The following is a 13,606-nucleotide window of genomic DNA, read 5'->3' on the forward strand; positions in this document are numbered from 1 at the left end:
AATATTTAAATAAAGACTGGGAATTTGACAGACATACGCAATTACATACGTATTGAAAAAATCACATTTACAGACGCAAATACACATCGTGTAAGAACACCTTTAGGAATTTCTTATATTCAATACTTCGATAATACAACTCTGCGTGCCTTAGTAAATTAAATGCAACTTTGGGCCGCGGGAAATACTCGCTTCTTTTTGCCACAGGAAAAAGTCATCTAATGAACCTGCTGCAATCTTTTCCTTGTTAAATAAGCGTCAGTTCGGCAAAATAATAAACAAAAAGCACTTTAAATTGTAGCTAAAGTGTCGCGGCACTTGCGCCCACAGATTTTTGGGCGACAACTGTTTATTTTAGGACCTTAATGTGTGTTTGAAAATTTTGCAAATTTCACCAGAAGAAACTGCGACGTCGATAACGAACGAGGCGATAGAAAAAAACGCATCGTGTCGAGTGCGCCACAGTCGGAGACTCCGGCCTTTAGGGGAGCACCCTTTTGGTAATTTTATAGGTTTTTAATAAAGAAAAATTTTGTTATTGGGAAAAAAAAGTAGACTATAATTATGTCGACTAATGACTCCAAGGCGCCCTTGCGCCAAGTAAAACGGGTGCAGTTCGGTATATTGTCACCTGATGAAATCGTAAGTAGCAGATTTCACATATCCATACCTATGTAAGTGCAACTTCATAATTTTTACTATCTTAGCGTCGAATGTCCGTCACAGAAGGTGGCGTACAGTTTGCTGAGACAATGGAAGGTGGCCGACCCAAATTGGGTGGTCTAATGGACCCGCGTCAAGGTGTAATCGATCGAACGTCTCGTTGTCAAACATGCGCTGGCAATATGACGGAGTGCCCCGGACATTTTGGACATATCGACTTGTCCAAACCAGTTTTTCACATTGGTTTTATAACAAAGACTATAAAGATATTGCGTTGTGTGTGCTTTTACTGCTCTAAAATGTTAGTATCGCCACAAAATCCAAAAATAAAGGAGATTGTGATGAAATCGAAGGGACAGCCACGTAAGCGTCTGGCATATGTGTACGATTTATGTAAGGGTAAAACTGTGTGCGAGGGTGGAGAGGATATGGATATGGCAAAAGATGGACAACAGGCGGATCCCAATAAAAAGCAAGGCCACGGTGGCTGTGGTCATTATCAACCATCACTTAGACGTAGCGGGTTAGAGTTAACGGCTGAATGGAAGCATGTAAATGAGGACTCGCAGGTGATCATGAGAAAATGCATAAACCTAAATTTTCTTAATAAAATATGCATTTTTCTCAATAAAATAGGAAAAGAAAATTGTAGTTTCTGCAGAGCGTGTTTGGGAAATCCTGAAACACATAACAGATGAAGAATGTTTCATTCTGGGCATGGATCCCAAATATGCTCGTCCCGATTGGATGATTGTAACTGTGTTACCCGTTCCACCACTATCGGTACGACCGGCAGTCGTTATGTTTGGTGCAGCTAAGAATCAGGACGATTTAACACACAAGTTGGCTGATATTATTAAAGCCAATAATGAATTGAAGAAGAACGAGGGCACAGGCGCAGCAGCGCATGTTATTCAAGAGAATATAAAAATGCTGCAATTCCATGTCGCAACGTTGGTGGACAACGACATGCCTGGTATGCCCCGTGCTATGCAAAAATCTGGAAAACCACTCAAAGCTCTTAAAGCGCGCTTGAAGGGCAAAGAAGGTCGTATTCGTGGCAATTTGATGGGTAAGCGTGTCGACTTCTCGGCACGTACTGTCATCACACCAGATCCCAACTTGCGTATTGACCAAGTCGGTGTGCCGCGTTCCATTGCACAAAATCTAACATTTCCAGAACTGGTGACGCCTTTTAATATCGATCGTATGCAGGAGCTAGTACGTCGAGGTAATTCACAATACCCTGGTGCAAAATACATTGTACGTGATAACGGCGAACGTATAGATTTACGTTTCCATCCCAAGCCATCAGATTTGCATTTACAATGTGGCTACAAAGTAGAAAGGCATTTACGTGATGACGATTTGGTTATTTTCAATCGTCAGCCAACTTTGCATAAAATGAGTATGATGGGCCATCGTGTAAAAGTATTGCCCTGGTCTACATTCCGTATGAATTTATCCTGTACTTCACCTTACAATGCTGATTTTGACGGCGACGAAATGAACTTGCATGTACCACAATCTATGGAAACGCGCGCTGAGGTTGAAAATATTCATATTACCCCTCGTCAGATTATCACACCACAGGTTTTTATATTTTGAATTTATATACTTAACAGGAAGTCTATATAATACATATGTATGTGTTTTGTGTTTTAGGCTAACAAACCCGTCATGGGTATTGTGCAGGATACCCTTACAGCTGTACGTAAAATGACAAAGCGTGATGTATTTATCACACGCGAACAGATGATGAACTTGCTTATGTTCTTACCCACATGGGATGGCAAAGTGCCACAGCCATGTATTTTGAAACCGCGTCCCCTTTGGACGGGCAAACAACTCTTCTCATTGATTATTCCTGGCAACGTGAATATGATACGTACACATTCTACCCATCCAGACGACGAGGATGAAGGTCCATACAAATGGATCTCACCCGGTGACACAAAAGTAATGGTCGAACATGGTGAATTGATCATGGGTATTCTATGTAAAAAGACACTAGGTACTTCTGCTGGATCCTTGCTGCATATTTGTTTCTTAGAATTGGGTCATGAAATCGCTGGTCGTTTCTACGGCAACATTCAAACTGTAATTAATAATTGGTTATTGCTCGAAGGCCACAGCATTGGTATTGGTGACACAATTGCCGATCCTCAGACATATACAGAAATTCAGACAGCCATCAAAAAGGCCAAAGACGATGTCATAAACGTTATTCAAAAAGCGCACAACATGGAATTGGAGCCAACACCAGGTATGTGAATTGAATGTGTTCCCTCCACAACTAATTTACTATTGCTATTTCTTGCTCAAAGGTAATACCTTGCGTCAAACTTTCGAGAATCAAGTAAATCGTATTCTAAATGATGCTCGTGACAAAACTGGTGGATCAGCTAAGAAATCGCTGACAGAATATAATAACTTAAAGGCTATGGTGGTGTCGGGTTCTAAAGGTTCCAACATTAATATCTCACAGGTTATTGCTTGTGTGGGTCAACAGAACGTCGAGGGTAAACGTATACCATACGGTTTCCGTAAGCGCACATTGCCACATTTCATTAAAGACGATTACGGTCCTGAGTCGCGTGGCTTCGTCGAAAATTCGTATCTCGCCGGCTTAACACCTTCAGAATTCTATTTCCACGCTATGGGTGGTCGTGAAGGTCTTATCGATACTGCTGTCAAAACTGCTGAAACTGGTTATATTCAACGTCGTCTCATAAAGGCTATGGAGTCTGTTATGGTTAACTATGATGGTACGGTGCGTAATTCTGTGGGTCAGCTAATTCAGTTGCGTTACGGCGAGGACGGTTTGGCTGGTGAAACAGTAGAGTTTCAGAATTTGCCAACTGTCAAATTATCTAATAAAGCATTTGAGAAGCGATTCAGATTTGATTGGTCTAATGAGCGTTATATGCGCAAAGTTTTCACGGATGAGGTGATCAAAGAGCTGAGTGAGAGCGGTAATGCGTTGCCAGAGTTGGAAATCGAGTGGGATCAGTTATGTCACGATCGTCAAGCCTTGCGTGAAATTTTCCCCAATGGCGACTCAAAGGTAGAATTTGTAATATTTTTTTTTTTATTGAACCAATATTTTATTCCATCTTTTGCCCTTTTAGGTAGTACTACCGTGTAACTTGCAGCGTATGATTTGGAATGTGCAGAAAATTTTCCACATTAACAAACGCTTGCCAACAGATCTCTCGCCTTTGCGTGTTATTAATGGCGTGCGTGATTTACTGCAACGCTGCGTTATAGTGGTGGGCAATGATCGTCTCTCCAAACAGGCCAACGAGAACGCCACGTTGCTGTTTCAATGTTTAGTTCGTTCCACACTTTGTACTAAATATGTAGCAGAAGAGTTTCGTCTGTCAACAGAAGCCTTCGAATGGTTGATTGGTGAAATTGAGACACGCTTCCAACAAGCGCAGGCAAATCCCGGCGAGATGGTAGGCGCTTTGGCTGCGCAGAGTTTGGGTGAACCCGCTACACAGGTATGGTGGCGAACAGAAATAAATTCATTGCATGTTTTTTAAATATTAAAATTTAATTATTTGCACTTTTCAGATGACACTGAACACTTTCCATTTTGCTGGTGTGTCTTCGAAGAACGTAACATTGGGTGTGCCGCGTCTAAAAGAAATTATCAACATATCCAAGAAACCAAAGGCGCCTTCTCTAACTGTATTCCTGACAGGTGGTGCGGCGCGTGATGCAGAAAAGGCAAAGAATGTATTGTGTCGATTGGAACATACCACGCTACGCAAGGTTACTGCTAATACAGCAATTTACTATGATCCTGATCCCCAAAGAACAGTAATATCTGAGGATCAGGAATTCGTCAACGTCTATTACGAGATGCCTGATTTTGATCCGACACGTATTTCGCCATGGTTGCTGCGTATTGAATTGGATCGTAAACGTATGACTGATAAGAAATTGACTATGGAACAAATCGCAGAAAAGATTAACGCCGGCTTTGGTGACGATTTGAATTGTATTTTCAATGACGATAACGCCGACAAATTGGTGCTACGTATACGTATAATGAACAATGAAGAAACTAAGTTCCAAGATGAGGACGAGGCTGTCGATAAAATGGAGGACGATATGTTCTTGCGTTGCATTGAAGCAAACATGCTTTCAGACATGACATTGCAGGGCATCGAAGCCATTGGCAAGGTGTATATGCATTTGCCGCAAACGGACAGCAAAAAGCGTATAGTCATAACGGAGACAGGAGAATTCAAGGCCATTGGAGAATGGTTATTGGAAACTGATGGTACTTCAATGATGAAAGTACTCTCTGAACGCGATGTGGATCCGGTGCGTACATCGTCTAACGATATTTGTGAGATTTTCCAAGTGTTGGGTATCGAAGCTGTGCGTAAGTCAGTTGAAAAAGAAATGAACGCTGTTCTACAGTTCTATGGCTTGTACGTGAACTATCGTCATTTGGCCTTGTTGTGTGACGTAATGACGGCTAAGGGCCATTTGATGGCTATTACTCGCCACGGTATTAACCGGCAGGACACTGGTGCACTTATGCGTTGCTCATTCGAAGAAACCGTTGATGTGTTAATGGACGCTGCAGCGCATGCGGAGACGGATCCGATGAGAGGTGTGTCCGAGAACATTATTATGGGCCAGCTGCCGCGTATGGGCACCGGTGAGTAAACAAAAAATTATATTTATGCAATTGCTTTTTATTTGACTTTATCACTTTAAGGTTGCTTTGATCTGCTACTGGATGCAGAAAAGTGTCGTTACGGCATCGAAATCCCCAGCACATTGGGATCAAGCATGATTGGTGGTTCGGCAATGTTCTTCGGTGCTGGCTCTACACCAAGCATGACACCACCAATGACTCCGTGGGTACAGTGTGGCACTCCGCGTTATTTCTCGCCATCTGGACAAAGTATGTTCCCATATTTATATACATAGTTTGAAATTCTATCTAATATGTAACTTTTATTTATAGTGGCCGGCATGACACCTGGTGGCCCCAGTTTTTCACCATCAGCTGCTTCTGATGCATCTGGCATGTCGCCTAGTTGGTCTCCTGCCCATCCTGGCTCATCACCCAGCTCGCCAGGTCCTTCGATGTCACCATATCTACCACCGTCGCCCAGTGTTTCCCCATCGTACTCGCCCACTAGTCCGAATTATACCGCTTCGTCACCGGGCGCAGCTTCTCCGAATTACTCACCAACAAGTCCTAATTATTCGCCCACAAGCCCACTTTATCCGGCCACAAGTCCACGTTATTCAACTACACCGAATTTTGCACCACAATCAACCGGTTACTCACCGTCAACTAGCGGTTATTCGCCCACTTCTCCCGTCTATTCGCCCACTTCGAACTATCAGTCGTCCAGTCCGTCTTTCTCAGGCAGTGGCACAAACATGTATTCGCCTGGTAGTGCTTATTCACCAACTTCATCCAATTACTCGCCGAATTCGCCAAGTTATTCGCCAACATCACCATCTTACTCTCCTTCGAGCCCATCGTACTCGCCAACTTCACCTTGCTATTCGCCAACATCTCCTTCGTACTCGCCTTCGTCACCAAACTATACACCCGTTACACCATCTTATTCGCCTACTTCTCCCAATTATTCGGCCTCACCACACTATTCACCCGCTTCGCCTGCATACTCGCAAACCGGTGTCAAATATTCACCCACTTCACCAACTTATTCACCACCTTCGCCATCGTATGATGGCTCTCCGGGTTCACCACAATATACACCGGGTTCGCCGCAGTACTCGCCGGCTTCACCGAAATATTCGCCAACATCGCCACTTTATTCTCCGAGCTCGCCGCAACATTCACCGGCCAATCAATACAGTCCAACTGGATCTAGCTACTCGGCTACAAGTCCACGCTACTCACCCAATATGTCGATCTATTCGCCTAGTAGCACTAAATATTCACCAACATCTCCAACGTACACGCCCACAGCTAGAAACTATTCACCAACATCGCCGATGTATTCACCAACGGCGCCCTCACAAGGCTACAGTCCAACCAGTCCAGCATATTCGCCGAGTAGTCCAACTTTTGAGGAAAGCGATGATTAAGAAAGTCGTCTGTAAAGACTTTTGAGGCGTTTAAAGTAGTTGGCACAATGCCATACCCGCAAAAATATTCTATTTGATATCCATATAAAAATATTTGTATAGCATTTAAGACTAATCGTTCGATTTCAATGTATAATCAAATTATAATTGTATTGCAATCATTTGTAATAAAGCGTAAATTTGAGAGAGAAAGCTCTCTTAAATCGCACATCAAGTTTTCTTATTTTTGGGGGGGAGGAGGGGGTTAGCGAAATTGATTCCGATGAACAAACGGGCATAGGTTTTTCAATTGAGTGCGAACTAGGGAAGCCAATTCGCGGGGAATTCCCCGATTTGCGGGGCATTTCAGTTTGCGTGGGGAATCGGGGGAAAGGACCATTTTTTTGTGGGGAATTTTAGTTTGCGTGAAGGATCGGGGGATGAACGGCTTTTTTGTGAGGAATTAGGTGTTAACTATTTTTTCTTTTTGGCCTCACTAATTTCATAATGAGTTAAAAAAGTTGCATAAAAAAAGTGGCTGCAACTAAAAGTACTGATTATGTATGATTTTTTAGAAATTTCTTTGTCGCATTTGTTTCAATATAACGAATAAACACAATTTATTTTTATATGGAAGAAAACTGCAACACCTCCGGGGAAAAGATTTAAATTTTTTTTTTTTTAATATTGCACACAGTTTGATGCTTGGATTTATCAAATTAAATAACAAAAAAACAATAATAATTGTGAAAACTGGTCAAAACTTGGGTTTTTTTCGACCACTGTATGTATGTAAATATTAGATGCACATTTTGTATTCTTTATTTGTTAACTAACTTTATAAACGTTTAGTTCGAGTTATGAACACATATGCAGGTAAATTACATTTAAAAATAAAATAAACAGAAAGACCAGCAATATATCAAATTACAAAATTTTGTAATTTGTAAAAATGGAGATATCTATGGGTCTATCTATTTTACGAAATTTCGGGCAAATCGGGGAATTTCTTTGTCGAAATCGGGGAATTCTCAAAAATGAGTTGGCTACCCTGGTGGTGGTTCAGTTTAGCGGCTGTTTTTGCTGCTTAGAGTTGTGGCCTAATATTATACCCGATCAGTCGGTCTCGTCGAAACAACTGGGCTAGTAGTTTCCACGGGGTCTCAGGTGGTATTAAAACCATTCAAGGTAATAATTCTCGAAAGGAACATTTGCAGAGATATACAACCCAATTTTGAATACTCCCGGAGAGTTTGTTCTCCGGGAATTTGTTTCTCCCAAGAAAGAAATCCTCCAATAATTAACTCTCAGGGCACTTTCCCCGAAAATTTGGGAGGAGAAAATTCGAACTTCGAAAGAGCTGTTTGACACTTTTTTGACAGCTCAACTCCGCCATTTAAAATAAAAAATCCTCAGGGAATTTTAATCCATGATAGGAGGAAAGGGAAAAGAGAGAAAACTCTCAGGGAGTTTCTGTTCATAATCGGTTGCGATCCGCATGGATCTCATCAGATTGGCACTGCCATAATAATCGAGTGTGAAGGTTGAGATTCGTGCGAATGACATCCTTCGGACCGTAATAGGCATGTATGGATGGGATTCGTCGGATACCGTATTAGGCATGATACTCCCAACGATTGGCAAAGGCTCGCAAGTTTGAAATAGTGATGAATCCGCACTCGAAGACGACAGTACTGGGTCTGAAGCTATTGGACCTGTGTTCAAACCTTAAGCCGGTAAGATGGATTGCGGTGTAGGGGCAGGGATCTATTCCAAGAAGCTTTTTTTCAAATATCAACACATCTTAATTCAACTTGGAATGACGCTCGTACCTTTTCTGTCATACTTTGAATGAGTTAATTTGCAAAGAAATAAAAATGGTGAGAAAATGCCTTTCGAATGATACCTCATAAGCAGCGTTGCCGCTTTGGTAATTTTTAACCAAAATTGGTAATTTTTTTCTTTATTTATCAAGTTTGGTAATTTGGTAATTTATTTTTCAATTTGGTAACTTTTTCAATTCGGTTTTACATATCAAATAGGTCAATATTGGTTCTGATTCCACATTAGTAAGTGGACCGTAAGCGTTCCCTTTAATAGAAATACCAGGTAATCCTGAAAGTTTGGCAAGGCGAAAGTTGTTCCAGCATTCCTTGGCTACTACAATGGTGTGTTCTTTAACAAACTGCTTGAAAGTGGCTTTTGCTAAGTATATCCACCGTGTCCTTTCCTGGAAGGTTTTGGGTGGTCCTACCTTTCCCTGTCAGTTCGTCAGCTTTTCAATTACAATACTTACATACATATGTTCTCGTTCAAAAAGCTACGGCATTCAGCGGGGCTTCACTCTGTCTATGTGTGAGTCGAAAGCTTTCCTTCAAGCGTTGAATTTTTGATATATTTTCTTGTCACTTGTTTACATACAGTGGTCGAAAAAGTTATAGCCGCACCATATTTTGACAAGTTTTAACATATTATTTTTTTTAGTACCTTAATTTTGGTTATTTTTTATAAAAATATTTTTCTTTCTTTAACAGAGCTCTAACAAATTCAAACTTTGTTCAATATTTAAAAAAATTCAACAAACTTTCGTAAAAATTTTAGGTTAATAGAGCGCTGATTACCTGAAAAGCTTGGTATCTTTGGATATACATATATATCGAGCCCTAACTGCCAAAATAACGTAAGCTAAATTTTTTTCAAAATTTTCTTTTTGATGCTCTAGGAACATCCGCATCAAAAAGAAAAGTAAAAAAAATGTCGGTTACGTTATTATGGCGCTTAGGGCTCGATATGTATGTTTGTACAGTTCTGCACATAAAATAAGTTTGGTAATTTTTTGTTGAATTTGGTAACTATTTCCGAGGATTTTGGTAAAAAATAAAAATATTTTGTGGCAACACTGCTCATAAGTGTAAAGGGGTAAAGTTTCGGCGGAGTTATTCAAAAAAGTTCAAAAACAGCATAAAAAGTTTCGAAATTTGTTGAAAATATTTTAATGCAAATTTTTTAAGCTTAAAATTTTTTGTCATCTGAGTTGATTTTTTTTCAAAAATTATTTTAAAAAACCTATTTTTATTCATAAAACAATACATTTTTGGAGGTATTTAACAAATCGGTCCAGCCCACGTCTTAGCGCAAGTCTTAAACTATAATTAATACTATCACAGAATCCATCAAAGTATACACAACGTTCGTAGCAATTCGTATTCAGTGATCGCATATTCGTAGATTTCACGAAAGATTTTATAATTCCAATGGAAAAACCGTACCGATTTTTTTTGAGCGTGGATTGCTGCAGTCTAATATACATAGAATCAGTTAAAATGACATTTTCAGGATCGAATAAGGCCCAACCAATGCTTCAATTAAATTGCAATGATTTTTGTAAATTTTATTTGTTAAAATTTATTATAGTTATGTATGTACATACATATATTTTTATTAATGTACTTAGTTACATAAACATAGATAATTGTTATATATAAATATCAGGGCTGCAAATCGGTTTTGAACTGAACCGGTTTTTGAACCGAACCGTCGTTTTTTCCGGGCTTCGAACCGAACCGTTTTTATTTTGAAATGTCAACACCGATTCGAAAACCACTCCAAAAAAATGGTTCGGTTCGGTTCAAATAGAAAATCTCCCATAGTGTTTTTCAAGTTTTGTAATAAATATCTTTGTCTAAAAACCCGTATTCAAAAAAAAAAAATTTGTTTGATGGCAACTCTGTGAGTTGTAATTTCGCCCATATAAAGAATACTTAAAATGTTTTTATATGGAAGAAAATATTACACTAAAATTGAAGGAGCTATAAAACAGCATACTCGGATTTTTGTTTAGTTCTGATACAAAATTTGTATACTTTGCATTTGGATGAAATTTGTAGATTTTTTCTAATTTTCGCACAAAGTTTTAAATTTCGATTTATATGGTTGCTGTTATACTTTTATGAAAAATTAATGAACATTAAACCAAATCAAGAAAAATAGTCAAATGTCGAACACCTATTATTTTGACTGCGTATCGTCGTTCTGCAAAATCCACGTAACTAACATTTTTTGGCAAAAAATTGGATTTGCTCACACAAGCTCTTGGCTCAATCCTTATGAGTATTATTGAGTGAAAAATTGCCAAAAACCAACCTAAAATTTAAAAATGTGTCCTAGAATTTTTTATTAAAAATTTGCGATTTAGATAAAACTTTTCAGAATTTTCATAATTTGCACAAAATTCGAAAGATAGACTTATGTGTTTAAAAAAAATAAACAAACGAAAAATATCCAAAGCTTGCTAAAATGATGCGCCCCATTTGTTTTTCCACCATAATTAATGTGGATATTAGGATTTGATTTCAGTAACAAAGCCTGTTATTTTTAACCGACTTCCAAAAAATGACGAGGTTATTAGTTCGTCGTAATTTTAAATTTTTTTGTTTGTTTTTATGTATGTTACTGCATAACTTTGGACTAATCTGATTTAGATCCGATCATTGGATCTTGAAATATATATAGATATATATATACATATATATTTTTTTAGGTCGGTTTTGTTTTTTGCTTAAAAATTACTTATTATATTATAGGTTTGTCAAATTTTGCCAAATTTTTTTTTTTTTTTGCACAACAAAATTGAACCATTTGAACCGAACCGAAAACTGCGGTTCAGGGATACTCATGAAGCGGTTGTTGTACCGGTACAACCATTTTCTACGTGGTTCAAACCACTGAACCGAACCGCACCTATTTTTGGTGTGGTTTGCAGTCCTGATAAATATGCATTACAAAATTAAGAGCGCGTTTTACTATCTCAGAACTTGTGCGATCTTAATTAAATTGTACATAAAATATATGAATGTATGCATGTGGGTATACAGTGTATACTATACATATTCGTGGTCCAAGGTGTGATAGCTTTGCTCAGGCAGCCAGCGGACATATCTAGACGACACTCAGAAAACCTTTTCTTGGAAATGTCGAAATTGTGTTTTTACTGGGACGACATTGAGCATAAGCTTCCCATTCGTCTATAAAATATAATGAGATCCCCCACTAAGCAAATATTTAGTTTTTGCAGATGATATAAATTTCTCCTGTTCGATCCCTTCAACCAATGTCCCCTACGTAAGCACTTTAGTTGAAGTAGTGCGGTTCTCTCATAGCTGTTATTTTCCTTCTGAGCTTTTTTTTATATTTTCGACTGCTAACAAAGTTGGTGTGGTAATTGCCGCTCAGGTTTATCTCCACATATCGTCACCTTAATTCACAAAGGACCTAACCATCTAATTTTTTATTTTACAGGAGAAGCAAAGAACATTATATATATCCTACTGATATCTGTGAAAAACGCGCTTTCGATTAAAGTGTGGGTTAGGGCCTTTGTGAATTAAGGTAACGATACCCAATAAACATTGTGGCGAGCGTTCGAAAATGGCCTTCGATATCCAGCTCACTCTCGAAGAGAAATATTAAAGGCGCATTTAACAAGGTTGTGTTAGCCGTATATAAGTAAAAAAAATAAACTAACTAATTATACGCAGATATCCATACTGTTATTGGTGTGAATAACAACAAACACATAATTTTGACGTACTAATTTTCACGGCGAAAAACTCAGCTATCGCCCCAACACAACCTTGTTAAATACACCTTGGAAATATAAGGCAATCACTGTCTCATTAAAATTCAAATTCGATAATGGGCTGGACTTCATTTGAATCAAGCTCAATGTTTATTGGGTATACAGTATATTTTGCTTAGCTGCACATCCTTCTTTGCACGAAAAACTTGTGCACTTAACCGAAAAAGGCACTTAAGCGAATTCTCTTTACTACTTCAATGAGGAAGGTATCCAAATCCATATGAAACCAAATAATGGAGAAGCACTTACCACGTAGCAATTACATCAAGCGAAATTTTTACCGAATAGTATCTAATTATCTATTTAACTACATAAATTTATAGCCATTTTCGTGGTTCTGCGAAATGAGCAAAATAAATAAAAAGTTGTAAAATTAGGTAATTGTAGGGCCAATTTTTAAGGCAGGTATCGCCAATGTGCAGGTATGCTAAATGCATCTATCGGAGCAGTTTCCTTATAAATGTTAAAAATAATGCCTCTGATGCGCATTTTAGGGTAGATATCTTAAATGTGCACTTAAGCATAGAGGCAGCAAAGCAAAATATACTGTAGTCTGATGGCGTGGGGTCTTCTGGTATGCGAAAATAAATATCTATGAACCTTGATATGTACATACGTATGTATCTGTTGGTTTGGCGTTGGTAGAGATGCTAGCCGTAGAATGTGTGTCGTGTGCCGACGAGGATGGCCTGATTACTTTGGCTTGTGGCTGTAGTTCAAAGGTACATGGTGAAATTAATTTCACCATGCTAAGGTGTACCATTCCCTTAAGTTAGTAATAAACAGACCGATAACTTTCTCTTTCTCCCAATCTATGTAGGCTCTCTTTGATAGCCTACTTACTTACTTGAGCTTTCACACACAATGCTAAAACTGGGGATCTACCCTATATTGCGATTCGAAAGCCGATACGGACTAATAGATATATGTAATATATTCATAGTGCCAAATATTCAAATCCGAATTATTTGATTTTCGAATCCAAAGGGGAGGGCTTTCTTTGTGGTATTTAGTGAGTCTAGGCGAGCGGTCTTCGCAGAACTTCGCGCGTTTTCCTTGCTGCTGCTGAAGTTGTTGCGCACTTCATTTCTTGGCGCTGAGAGTTCCTGCGAGCACTACATAGACGGTTTTTACCTTGCCCTTCGTCATAGTCAGGCAACAAGTGGATGCGTCAGTCAAAATACCATTTAGCCCCTTTATTTTATGTATGTACTTATTCTTGATCGGTAA

General features: G+C 38.9%; 1 protein-coding gene across 1 annotated transcript; it reads left to right on the forward strand.

Moving 5' to 3' along the window:
• The first annotated feature begins 183 nt into the window (after window positions 1-183).
• LOC118751915 (DNA-directed RNA polymerase II subunit RPB1) lies at window positions 184-6,967 on the forward strand. Its single transcript, XM_036486741.1, has 9 exons — window positions 184-642; window positions 708-1,232; window positions 1,300-2,256; window positions 2,329-2,929; window positions 2,991-3,730; window positions 3,795-4,169; window positions 4,243-5,344; window positions 5,405-5,593; window positions 5,657-6,967. The coding sequence occupies exons 1-9, from the start codon at window positions 565-567 to the stop codon at window positions 6,757-6,759; spliced, it is 5,670 nt and encodes a 1,889-aa protein (XP_036342634.1). The 5' UTR covers window positions 184-564; the 3' UTR covers window positions 6,760-6,967.
• Window positions 6,968-13,606: the final 6,639 nt, after the last annotated feature.

The sequence above is a fragment of the Rhagoletis pomonella genome, unplaced genomic scaffold, assembly GCF_013731165.1.
Source record: "Rhagoletis pomonella isolate Grant_MI unplaced genomic scaffold, Rhpom_1.0 Rhpom_scaffold_01081, whole genome shotgun sequence".
NCBI classification, from domain to species: Eukaryota; Metazoa; Arthropoda; class Insecta; order Diptera; family Tephritidae; genus Rhagoletis; species Rhagoletis pomonella.